General features: G+C 43.0%; 1 protein-coding gene and 1 long non-coding RNA gene across 3 annotated transcripts; both read left to right on the top strand.

Annotated features, from left to right (window-relative positions):
• The first annotated feature begins 256 nt into the window (after positions 1–256).
• On the top strand, positions 257–1,951 carry LOC309621501. Its single transcript, XR_014240063.1, has 4 exons — positions 257–338; positions 708–802; positions 976–1,100; positions 1,878–1,951. It is a non-coding gene; the product is annotated as an uncharacterized lncRNA (long non-coding RNA).
• Positions 1,952–2,489: 538 nt separating this feature from the next.
• LOC309621500 (myosin-8-like) lies at positions 2,490–6,920 on the top strand. 2 transcript variants are annotated; one of them, XM_082408939.1, is made up of 6 exons: positions 2,490–2,559; positions 4,080–4,205; positions 4,515–4,688; positions 4,873–4,981; positions 5,542–5,637; positions 6,643–6,920. In XM_082408939.1, the coding sequence occupies exons 1-4, from the start codon at positions 2,530–2,532 to the stop codon at positions 4,900–4,902; spliced, it is 360 nt and encodes a 119-aa protein (XP_082265065.1). In that variant the 5' UTR covers positions 2,490–2,529; the 3' UTR covers positions 4,903–4,981; positions 5,542–5,637; positions 6,643–6,920. The 2 variants fall into 2 exon arrangements, 1 of the variants encoding a protein (XP_082265065.1); XR_014240062.1 differs by lacking the exons at positions 2,490–2,559; positions 4,080–4,205 and adding an exon at positions 4,264–4,285.
• The last annotated feature ends 5,234 nt before the right edge of the window (positions 6,921–12,154 follow it).

The following is a 12,154-nucleotide window of genomic DNA, read 5'->3' as shown; positions in this document are numbered from 1 at the left end:
CCTCAGCTCTCTACCCATCACTGGTATGTGACAACCCCAAGCTGTCTCCACATCACAGGTGCTTGACAGCCCCCAGCTCTCTCCCCATCACAGGTAGGTGTCAGCCCCCATCTCTCTCCCCATCACAGGTGAGTTACAGCCCCCACCTCTCTCCCCATCACCGGTGAGTCACAGCCCCCAGCTGTCTCCCCATCACAGGTATGTGACAGCTCCCAGCCGTCTCCACATCACAGGTATGTGACTGCCCCCAATTGTCTCCCCATCACAGGTATGTGACAGCCCCCAGCTGTCTTCCCATCACAGGGGTGTGACAGCCCCCAGCTCTCTCCCTATCACAGGTGTGTGACAGCCCCCCTTCTCTTCTGTCCACCACCCCCCCATTTGACCACATCCTCCTCCTTCCCGATGCCCCACAAAATCCTCACATCTATTCACTTTACCCTGAGACCCAAACTTCCCCAATGTAAGGGATAGTCACAGCCAAGCCTTGTTCTCGAGAACAGAGGGTTCGCTGGGCTGCTAAGCTCCGTCCTCTTCTACAGAACATATCTTCCATGGATTCTGTCTCTACATGGCTTTGTGTCCTTGATCCTGTCACTAGATCCCTTAGGATCTCAGACCGCTGTCCTACAAAACTAGACCAGACCCAATGGCCTCTAAAGCCCCTTCTATTTCTGAGACCATGATTCTATGTGTTTTCTCCACAGTAGTCTCCCCCGGTCCTCTCTGTGACCCTTTTGTGTACCGTGTGAAGGTTCAGGGTCATACAGGTGTTCTGTTGTTCCTCCCTCTGCATCTTCAGGTGAGGCCACACACCTGTGTCTTGTCGACACCTCCCCCGAAAGGTTTCTCTGTCTTTGTCCTCTCCTATATGAAGGTCATGAATGAATCACCAATCCCCAAATTCCCTGGCAAATGCCGGTGCTATCAGACAGAGCCTGTGAAAACAGCCTAAATCAAGCCTGTGCTTTGCAGAAGAGATTTCCGACTTAACCATGCAGATTGCGGAAATGAGCAAGAATCTTCAGGAATTGGAGAAGACCAGGAAGCAAGTACAGCAAGAAAAGTCAGACCTCCAGGCTGCCCTGGAAGAGGTGGAGGCACGTGTCTGGGATGTGAAGGAGGGCGGGGCGCTGAGGAAGGGGACTAGACCACCCCGAGGGGCCCTTCCTGCAGGAGGCACTGGGGCTCCAATGGGAAGAATCCAGCCCCACCCCCGCCCTGGGGGGGGACCAGCTGCTCTCTTCTGCCTCGCCTCATGAGTGTTCTCTAGTCCATCGTATTTCTCCTATTGAAAAATAAACTTGTTCATTATGTCCTCAACGTCTTCCTCTCAGAAAGCAAGAACTCAATCACCAAACATCCTGAGAGCCAGCTCAGAATCCCTTAGTTTTAACAGAGAGTTATACACGGTCATCTTTGGCTGCTGGGAATTCTGTGTGGTTCAAAGAGTGCAGGATCCTGATGCTATCACCAGCTGTGGCCAGTGAGGGGCGGATGCTTAAGAGGGTCTAGGGAAATTTGCACTATGCAGGATAACAGGAGAGCAATTCCTCTGTCTTTCTCTGTCTTTTTTGAGCAGAGGTTGGCTCCTGACTTATGGTCACTATTTAAAAAGACACAGTAATCAAAATTTTTACTAATTGAAAACGATGCTCTGTCCTTCTCAAGACATAAGATTGTTAACAACAAATCTTCAGTTCTAGTTTCATTACTAGTAACAATTTGGGAGCAAACTGTTTGATCTTTTTGAGTACTGTTCTATTTATTTGTAAAATGAGCCTAATAATACCCTTTTTATCCTAATGGGGATGAAAAACCTCATTCAAGAAGGTGGCTGCCCCCGGCAATCCCAATCACTCCTTTACTTTTATCAGGGTTCCTTGAAGCATGAAGAGGGCAAGATTTTGCGTGTCCAGCTAGAGTTGAACCAGCTGAAATCTGAGCTTGACCGCAAGATCCCTGAGAAGGAAGAAGAAATCGAGCATCTGAAAAGAAACAGCCAGCGGGCAGCAAAGGCCATGCAAAGCGTGCTGGATGCTGAGATCTGGAGCCGGAATGTTGCTCTGAGGCTGAAGAAGAAGATGGAGAGAGACCTCAGTGAGATAGAGATTCAGCTGGGCCACTCCAACCGCCAGGTGGCAGAGACCCAGAAATACCTGTGCTCAGTCCAGAGCCAGCTCAAGGTGAGTGCACGGCCCCTGGAGGACCTGGCGGGACCTCAGCCTGCCCTGGGCTCCGGTCTCACCCCTGGTTTCTCGTGAAGGACTTCCAGCTGCATCTGGATGACGCCCTGAGGAGCAGCGAGGACCTCAAGGAGCAGCTGGCCCTCGTGGAGCGCAGGAATGGCCTCTTGCTGGAGGAGCCGGAGGAGAGGAAGGTGGCCCTGGCGCGGACGGAGCGCACCCGCAAGCTGGCGGAGCACGAGCTGCTGGAGGCCAGCGACCGCGTGCAGCTCCTTCACTCCCACGTGTGTCCATCCTCACTCCACTCTGGGTCCACCCTGGAGGCAGGCAGGACCCAGGCTTGATGGAGAGGAGTTCCCACCGCTCCTTCCAGGCTAGTGGTCAAGACAAACTTTCATTAGGCCTAGTTCTTGGAATAACTTGGTCTCTAGATGGACAGATTGCTGAGCTTTCTTTTATCTGAAGATAAAAGATCATGGGGAAATCAGAGCAAGGCATGACAAATTATTGCATAAAAGGGCTGGAAAAGGCTTCACAGAGGCAGTAACATTTAAGCTGCAAGCTTAGAAAATTAGGATTGTCTTTTGAAATAATTACTTTTAGGAAAGTTCAAGAATTCCTTGTTTCATTTCTTATATTTTTGGACCACACCACATGGCATACGGGATCTTAGTTCCCCAACCAGAGATCGAACCCGTGCCCTGCGCGGTGGAAACACAAAGCCCTAATCACTGGACTGCCAGGGAATTCCCCCAAAATTCCTTGCTTTAAAAACTATTTTTTGAATTAGCCAAAAAACTAGAAAAATACCAACCATATTGTTAGCATTTTGGGATCTCCTATTCTAGGCTCTTGTTTCTATACATAAATATGATATTTTTTGTAAACGTGATCAATCCTTTTGCAACTTTTTTTCATTTAACAACGTCTTGTGAACATATTTCTATATTTTAAAATAGTTTTCTATGATACAGTTTTTTAATGGCAGAAAAGCAGTCCATTTTAGTTGTGTATTATGGCACATTTATTTAATCAGTCTTCTACGGTTGGATATTTTTAGACTGTTCCCAATAAAAATTTTTATGATTAGAAGGTTGTATGACTAACTTCTTCATAACTAAATTTTCACATATATCCATGATTACTATTTCCTTAATATTCCTAAAAGTAAGTAAATTCCTGGAAGTATATATTCATGGTCAAAACAGCAAAGACATTTATGATATGTTATAAATTGGTCTTTAACAAAGTTGTCCCAATTTTTACTCCCATGGGGAAAATAAGTGAGAGTGCTTAGCTATTATTTTTTTTAATCTTCACCGATTTTATGGTTGAAAATGCCTCATTTTAAAAATTCTTATTTCTTTGATTACTAATGAGGTGGAACATTTTGTCGTATTTGTTGGCTATTTGTATTTCTTCTGGTGTGTCTTAGCTATTTGTACTTTTGCCCTTTTTTCTTAATGATTTGTCTTTTTTACATATTAAAGAAGGAACCATTTTTTCAGTAATGCACATTGCAAATGTTTCCTCGTTTGTCATCATCCTAACAACTCTGTGCAATGTTTTGATCATGAGAATTATTTTTCATTTCACATAGTTATGTCAACCATTTCCTTGTTCCAGCACCTTTAACTAAATAATTTATCCTTCCTCAAATATTTGAATGTCCACATTTATCATTTACTCAATTCTTTTATGTACAATTCTCGGGCCTGTTTTGGGATATCTGTCTATCAAAAATGAAAGTCTTTTTAATTTTTTTTCACCTGTGTGAAAAATAAGAAATGGAACGTTCTCGAGCTTGACTTCTTTCCCCACCCAACCCTCTCCCTTCCAATCCTTGTAAGTGTCCAAATGTAGCCCGAACCTCTTATCTAATTTTTCTTGTAGAACACGTGCCTGATAAATACCAAGAAAAAACTGGAAGCTGACATAGCCCAATGCCAGGCAGAGGTGGAGAAGTCTATCCAGGAGTCCAAAAATGCAGAGGAGAAGGCCAAGAAGGCCGTCACGCATGTGCGCTCCATTCTTTCTTATCAGAGATGCTGTCTGGAGATAAGAAAGGGGCTTCTATGCCGCCCCTTTGGGACCTGCAAGTAGGTTTCCTCTCCTCACCCCTGCATTCAGTCAGTGGTGGCTTCCCGGAGAGACGGAAGGAGACGGAGCCTCAGCAGAGGTAAAGTGGGAGGGGAACCATGCAGCATCAGCGGTGGCTGCGGCAAGGAGGAAAGCATCAGCGTGCCTAGTACCAGCCTCACAGCACCCTCCGTGTGCCCGCATAGGAGGGGTGGGTGGCCCACTGCTGCCTCTTGTGAACTTAACCAGGCGGCCATGATGGCCGAGGAGCTGACAGAGAAGGAGCAGGACACCAGCGCCCACCTGGAGCGGATGAAGAAGAACCTGGAGCAGACGGTGAAGGACCTGCAGCACCGCCTGGACGAGGCTGAGCAGCTGGCCCTGAAGGGTGGCAAGAAGCACATCCAGAAGCTGGAGGCCAGGGTGGGTCTCTCAATCTCTCTGAATCCGGAAAGTGAAAACGGCACTCCCCGATCCTTCTCTCTTCTTGTATATTGACTCCCATCCTTATCCTGTGGCTGGGGACAGCCACCCAATATCGTCAGTAGGTCCTGAGTTAATTAACATCCCCCAAGACTGACTATATAAGTATCTTTCTTGATTGTAGGTACGTGAGCTTGAAGGAGAGGTAGGTTGAAAGTGAGCAGAAACGTAATGCTGAGGCTGTTAAAGGTTTGCGGAAACACGAGAGAAGAGTAAAGGAACTCACCTACCAGGTAAGGGGAAGAGCTTTCTAGAATATCCAGACTTCCTGCACAAAGGGAAATTGAAAACCTGGTGACTATGTGGTACTCACAAATAGCTACATGTTAACTCGATATACATAAGGGGCAAATGACACAATCACCTATCACAGACCCTTTCCTAAGCTAGGAAAATCAGGAAGGCCTTTAGAAAATCGTGTAAGTGAGGAAAGAATACAGGTTTCAAAGACAGATAAACTGGTATTAGTCCTAGTTTGGCCTCTTACTTTTTAAACTCGGATAGGTTACCTAACACTCTCAACCTTAATTCATCACCTGTAAAATAGAATAAAAACATCTACTCACCAGAGTAGGCAGGTAAGGATTAGAGACGTGTATAACTCTCCAATATAGTGCCTGCACACAGTGGACATTTAACAAGAGTGGCTACTGTTAATACTATGAAGGAAGCCTCAGAGTTGACCACATTTACCCCAGGCCCACCTGCCATCATATCAAAGTGATTTACTTCACCACCTGTAGTGGGTTGATTTTGTTGGATTCAATGCAGACCATTTTTTTCAAACTTCCAGACTGAGGAAGACCGCAAGAATGTTCTCAGGCTGCAAGACCTGGTAGATAAATTACAGGCAAAGGTGAAATCATACAAGAGACAAGCTGAGGAGGCTGTAAGTATCTTTAAGCCCTTGAGGGAAGAAGGAAACTTCGTTGGGGGTAGAAAGTATATTAAGAGAATGTGTTAATGAGAAAGAAAGAGACCAAGTAAGAATATGTCATTCTTATTTTAAGAGAGAGGATATAAATATGAATTTACCCCCAAATCCTAATTATAAAATAAGACCTCAAGACGAGATATTTTTATTATTAAGCAATTTGTAGGGGTTGGGGGAAAAAAAGAAAATTCCAAATAACCCACCTTACTTGATAGCTGCAAAGAATATCCAGCAGAAAATCTAACACCATGATAAATATTCCTCTCCCTCTAGAAATGCACAAAATCAATTGTTCCCAAAAGCCAAACAGAAATCTTTTACCCCAGCTGACTCCTTCCCTCACTACCACTGTCATCAGCAGGGACTTATCCCTGCACATTCGCTGTAGCAAATTAGGATGTGTTGGGAGATTCTCCAGCTTCACTTTTCCTGGTTGTTCCCCACTCTTCCAGACACAATGTAGTGGGTAAGAGGTAAGAAAAGGGAACACGAAAGGGAGAGGCACGAATGGTAGTAAGTGCAACCAACAAAGGGCATAATTTCTTCCTATCCCCATCCCCCCACCCGCAGCGTCTCTGTATACCAGAGTTAAAATATATGGCAAAAACACTTCAACTGGGATTTTCCCAAAGTCAGAATTTGACCTTACATTTACTGTCTAACCTCTGTGAGCGAGCGCACATGGGTCTCTTCCTCCTTTCCACTCAGTCCATACATCGTAAGTAGACTGCACGTATACATGGGTTTGACATAATGAGCTCGTCTCTTCCATTTCAAAACTATTTCTTCTTTCATTCTTTAGAGTAAAAAATGTAACTGAAGTTACAAGTTCTGTCTGGATTTGAAATCAGATATGACAAACAAACCGTAAGAAGGAAATATCTGAGTTGAGGAAATAATCCTGTTTGTGACAAGTGCAATGAGAACCACAAAGTCTAACTCTCACAACTTTATTCTTAGGAGGAACAATCCAATGCTAATCTTGCCAAATTCCGCAAGCTCCAGCACGAGCTGGAGGAGGCCGAGGAACGGGCTGACATTGCCGAGTCCCAGGTCAACAAGCTGCGGGTGAAGAGCCGGAAGATTCACACACAAGTCAGTGCAGAGTGAACACATCTGCCTGATGCTGCCAAGGGGCTGAAGAAATGCACAAAATGTGCTATTTTGGGTCACTTGCTTTGTGATGTTTTTCTCTTCATGTTGAATAAATAAAAACTACAGTGAACTGATAAACTGAACCAGACTCATTTACTTCCAAAATTACTTATTCTCAAACACAGTTCTCACCTAGCTATTATTATTCTAACATTATATATGGCTTTGTGGAACATTCAATATCTGTACCTCCCTCACCACCCCGCATCCCCTTTCCCATCTCCAGCTCCACCACACACACACACACACAATTATCTTTTACTGGACGTAATTTTATTAAGTCTCTCTAGATTGTTACAACTGGCTAAGGAAACCACTCACTGAGGTTACGCCTTCAGACAGGACACACTCATGCACCCACTCCACGGGTGGTTACTGAGCATCTACTATGCGCCGGGCCCTGCTCTCAGTACTATGGGAATAGCAGTGAACAAAGCATAGTTCCCTCCCTCTGGGAACTTATATTCTGCAAGGAAAGAAAGGCAGTCAACAAATAAGAAGCTGTGTCTACTATATTTAAAATAGATAATCAACAAGAACCTAGTGTATAGCACAGGGAACTCGGCTCAGTATTCTGTAATAACCTAAACGGGAAAAGAATTTGAAAAAGAATGGATACTTGTATGGGTATAAGTGAATCACTCTGATGTACACCTGTAACTAACACATCATTGTTAATCAACTATACTCCAACATAAAATTTTTGTAAAAAGATCTACAAAAAAAATAAGAAGCTGCGTAACGTGTCAGGTAAGTGCTCATGAGAAATAAAAAAAGTAAGAGGGAGGCAGTTAGTACTATGTAGAGAGGAGTCAAGCAAGGCCTAAGAAAAACACATTTGAGCTGAGACCTGAAGGAAGCAAGAGTATTCCAGGCAGAGGGAACAAAAGAAAATGCAAAGGCCCTGAGGCAGGGGCAGTTTGGCATGTCCCAGGGACAGGAAGGAGGCCAGCAGGGCTAGAGGAGAATGAGCAAGATAGTTACGGCATAAGAGAGGAACCTGGGACCCCAGGGATCATGTAGGGCTTCAGGGCCACCTGAGGACTTTTTTCTTCACTCAGAGTGAGATGGGAAATCTTTGGAGTGTTTTGAGCAGAGGAGTGATATTAACACACATTTTAAAAGAATCACTCTGGGGACTTCCCTGGTGGCGCAGTGGTTGAGAATCTGCCTGCCAATGCAGGGGACACGGGTTCGAGCCCTGGTCCTGGAAGATCCCACATGCCGCGGAGCAACTAAGCCCATGCACCACAACTACTAAGCCTGTGCTCTAGAGCCTGCAAGCCACAACTACTGAGCCCGCATGCTGCAACTACTGAAGCCCTCACACCTAGGGCCCGTGCTCCACAACAAGAGAAGCCACCGCAATGAGAAGCCTCTGCACCGCAAGGGAGAGTAGCCCCCTCTCGCCGCAACTACAGAAAGCCCGTGCGCAGCAAAGAAGACCCAACACAGCCAAAATGAATAAATAAATAAGTCTTTAAAAAAAAAAAAAAAGAATCACTCTGCTGCATTGAGAATACACTGAAGGGGGCAGATGTCGAAACTGTGAGACCAGTTAGGAGCCTACTGCAAAATAAAAGATAAAAAATGACAGTGGCTTAGACCAGAGAGATAGGCACTGGGAGATGACGAGAAGCAGATGGATTCTAGATGTACTGTGAAGGTGGCGCACATAGGGTTTTCTGACAGATTGGATGGATGAGTGGGTGAGAGAGAGAGAGAGAAAGGACTTATGAAAAGAGGAAGGATAAAACAAGATAGATTTAGTTCAGTATAAACATGAGGAGTTTGGTATCTAGAAAGAGAGGAAGCATTAGAACAAAAATGCAATCTAGACAAAAATTGTACTTTATGCACTCCTGTCCCTCTTCCACCTTCTACCATCCACACTCCCTTGCCTCTCAACCCCTATCAGCCTCACTCCTTTACAGTATAAACTGCACAGGCCTCAATCGCAAAAATGTCTAAAATTAATAACAGTTTAAAACAAAAAAATTCAAAATACTCTCCTAAATTAAATTTTGGATCAAAGAGGAAACCACAAGGAGAATCACAAAAACTTCTAGAAGTAAACATAAGAGTAAATCTTTGTGACCTTGGTTTACACAAAGATTTCTTAGATGCCAACACCAAAAGCACAAGCCATGAGAGAAAAAATTGATAAACTGGATTTCATCAAAATTCAGTTTCTGCACTTTGAAAAACACTGTTAAACAGAATGAAAGGACAAGCCACCGACTGAGAAAAAGTATTTGCAAATTATACCCCTGATAAAGGACTTGTGTCTAGAATACATACAGAAATCTATATCTTCACTAAAAAGAAAACAAATCACCCAATTTTTAAAGAACCAAAAGATTTAAACAAACATTTCACCAAAGAAGATATACACAGAGCACATGAAAAATGCTCATCATGAATCATTAGGGGACTAATAATTAAAACATAATGAGATATCACAACACACCTATTACAATGACTAAAAGTCCAAGTGTTGGCCAAGAGGTGGAGGTACTGGACCTCTCACACCAGCTAGTGGTCATGTAAAACAGCATAACCATTTTGGAAAATAGTTTGGCAGCCTCTTAAAAAGTTAAGAAATTACCCATTTGTTCCAGTCGTTCCACTTCTAGGTATTTACTCAAGAGAAATGAAAACGTATGTCCACACAAATATTCACAGCATATTTATCTGTAATAGCCCCAAACTGAAAACCACCCAAATGGCCATTAACAGGTGAATGGATAAACACATTGTGGTAAATCCATATAATGTAATACTACAAAATGATAAAAAATAAACTATTGGGCTTCCCTGGTGGCGCAGTGGTTAAGAATCCGCCTGCCAATGTAGGGGACACGGGTTCGAGCCCTGGTCCAGGAAGATCCCACATGCCGTGGAGCAACTAAGTCCATGCACCACAACTACTGAGCCTGCGCTCTAGAGCCCGAGAGCCACAACTACTGAAGCCCACGCACCTAGAGCCCGTGCTCCACAACAAGAGAAGCCACCGCAATAAGAAGCCCGCACACCGCAACGAAGAGTAGCCTCAGCTCGCCGCAACCAGAGAAAAGCCCGCCCGCGGCAACGAAGACCAAATGCAGCCAGAAACAATAAATAAATAAAATAATAAAATAAATAAATTTTTTTAAAAAAAATGATAAAAATAAACTATTAACACACACAAAAACATGGATGGATCTCAAAATAATAATGCTGATGGAAAGTAGGCAGACCAAAAAAGTGTAGACTCTATTATTCCATTTATATAAAATTCTAGGGAAAAAAAAATGAATCTATAGTGACTGAAAGCTGACTAGTGGTTGCCTAGGGATAGAGAGGCAGGATTTATGGGAGGCACAGAAGGACAGTAGGATGTATTACAAAGGACCAGGAGGAAACTTTGCGGGTGATGGACATGTTCATTATCTTGATTCAGATGATGGTGTCACAGTGTCTACATGTGTCGAGACTCTTTAAATATGTACAGTTCGTTATACATCAATTATATCCCCATAAAGCTGTAAAAATTTTTCATTGGGGGAAATACTACAATTATAGTGCTTTGGGAAAATAATAATTAAGATACTGTATGTCCAACTTTAAAGCCAGAGTTATAATTTTTGATAGGAATTACATTAAATCTATTTACCAGTTTGGGGAAAATTAGCTTACTATATTGATTCTTCCAATTCGTGAATAAAGTATGTTTTTCCATTTATTCAGATCCTCTTCAATTTCTGTCTTCCTTGTTTTACAGTTTCCAGCATACAAGTCCTGTACATGTTTTGTTAGATTTACACCTAAATTCTTTTTCTTTCTTTTTGTTTTTAAGTAATTGTAAATTGTATTGTACTTCTTGTTTTTGTTTTTTTTTTTTTTTTTTGGCTGCATTGGGCCTTTGTTGCTGCACGCAGGCTTTCTCTAGTTGCAGCGAGCGTGGGCTGCTCTTCATTGCGATGCGCAGGCTTCTCACTGCGGTGGCTTCTCTTGTTGTGGAGCACGGGCTCTAGGCACACGGGCTTCAGTAGTTGTGGCTCTCGGGCTCTAGAGCATAGGCTCAGTTGTTGTGGTGCACGACCTGAGTTGCTCCATGGCGTGTGGGATCTTCCAGGACCAGGGATCAAACCTGTGTCCCCTGCATTGGCAGACAGATTTTTAACCACTGCGCCACCAGGGAAGTCCCTGTATTTCTAATTTTGGTGTCCACGTGTTCACTGCTAGCATACAGCCTAAAGAAATACAACTGATTTTTGTATGTTTATGTTATACCCTGAAACCCTACTGAACTCACTTCATAGTTCTGAGTTTGGGGGGAAATTCTTTGGGATTTTCTACATCAACAATCATGTACCTCAGAAAACAACCACTTAAGGTGAATCGAAATTAATTAAAATGAAGTCCAAAATTACACAGTAAATTGTGGGGAAAAAGTCTGATTGGGATTTTATCATAAAAATCAAGCCAGAACTACTGAAATAAATTTATTTTCTCTTATACTTCACAAGATTTACGTTACAACTGCATCTCTGTTAATTCTTAGAACAAAGAATGAATCAATGTTGGAGTTGGGAGGAAAGGAACATCCTTCTCACAATCTTGTATGATGTGGCACCCTTTATGTTTAACTTTTGCAATGCAATCATAAAGAATGTCCTTTTTTGCAAAAACTGTATGATGTCTTCATTGATATTTTAAGGGTCTTCCTAATCCTTTGATCCTAAACTCACTCCCTTGAAGCACTTATTGGATCATCATTGTCCATGTTCAGAGTTTTATAATTATTAACTAGTTCAGTGCTGCTGCATCACCCTGGCCAGTGGCTTTGCAAAATTCAAGCAGGTTTCTAATACCACTTTCATCAACTTCATTAAATTCTGAAAATTTTGCAGTATTTGTCATTTTATTTTGCAGTCATGTTGCACTGACTATTGCATATTTACAACACCTGATAATCAGTATGCTCATGTACTAGGGAATAACAAAACTGACTCCATATCAGATCTGTTTCTTTTACTTTAACCTTTGTACTTTGTTTTTGCTACAACTTAATGTTGTCTATAGCCTGAAATATACAGGATAGCCAATTCTCAAGGCTCTGGCCTTTACAGGTGTAACACTTTTCCATTCATAGAGAGATAAAAAGTTGCAGAACAGAGAATAACGTTTGTCTTGTTGGGAGGTTTACAGGAACAGCATGACCTGACCTAAGTGGACAGCTACAAGAACAAAGGATTCCGACACCAAGTTTGCAACAGCTAACAACACTCCCTCCCCTTTTAGTATAAAAAAAGCCTGAATTCTACCTCGGGGA

This window comes from Balaenoptera borealis (genome assembly GCF_965194805.1).
Source record: "Balaenoptera borealis genome assembly, contig: HAP1_SCAFFOLD_514, whole genome shotgun sequence".
NCBI lineage: Eukaryota > Metazoa > Chordata > Mammalia > Artiodactyla > Balaenopteridae > Balaenoptera > Balaenoptera borealis.
This window is presented reverse-complemented; position numbering and strand designations above follow the sequence as displayed.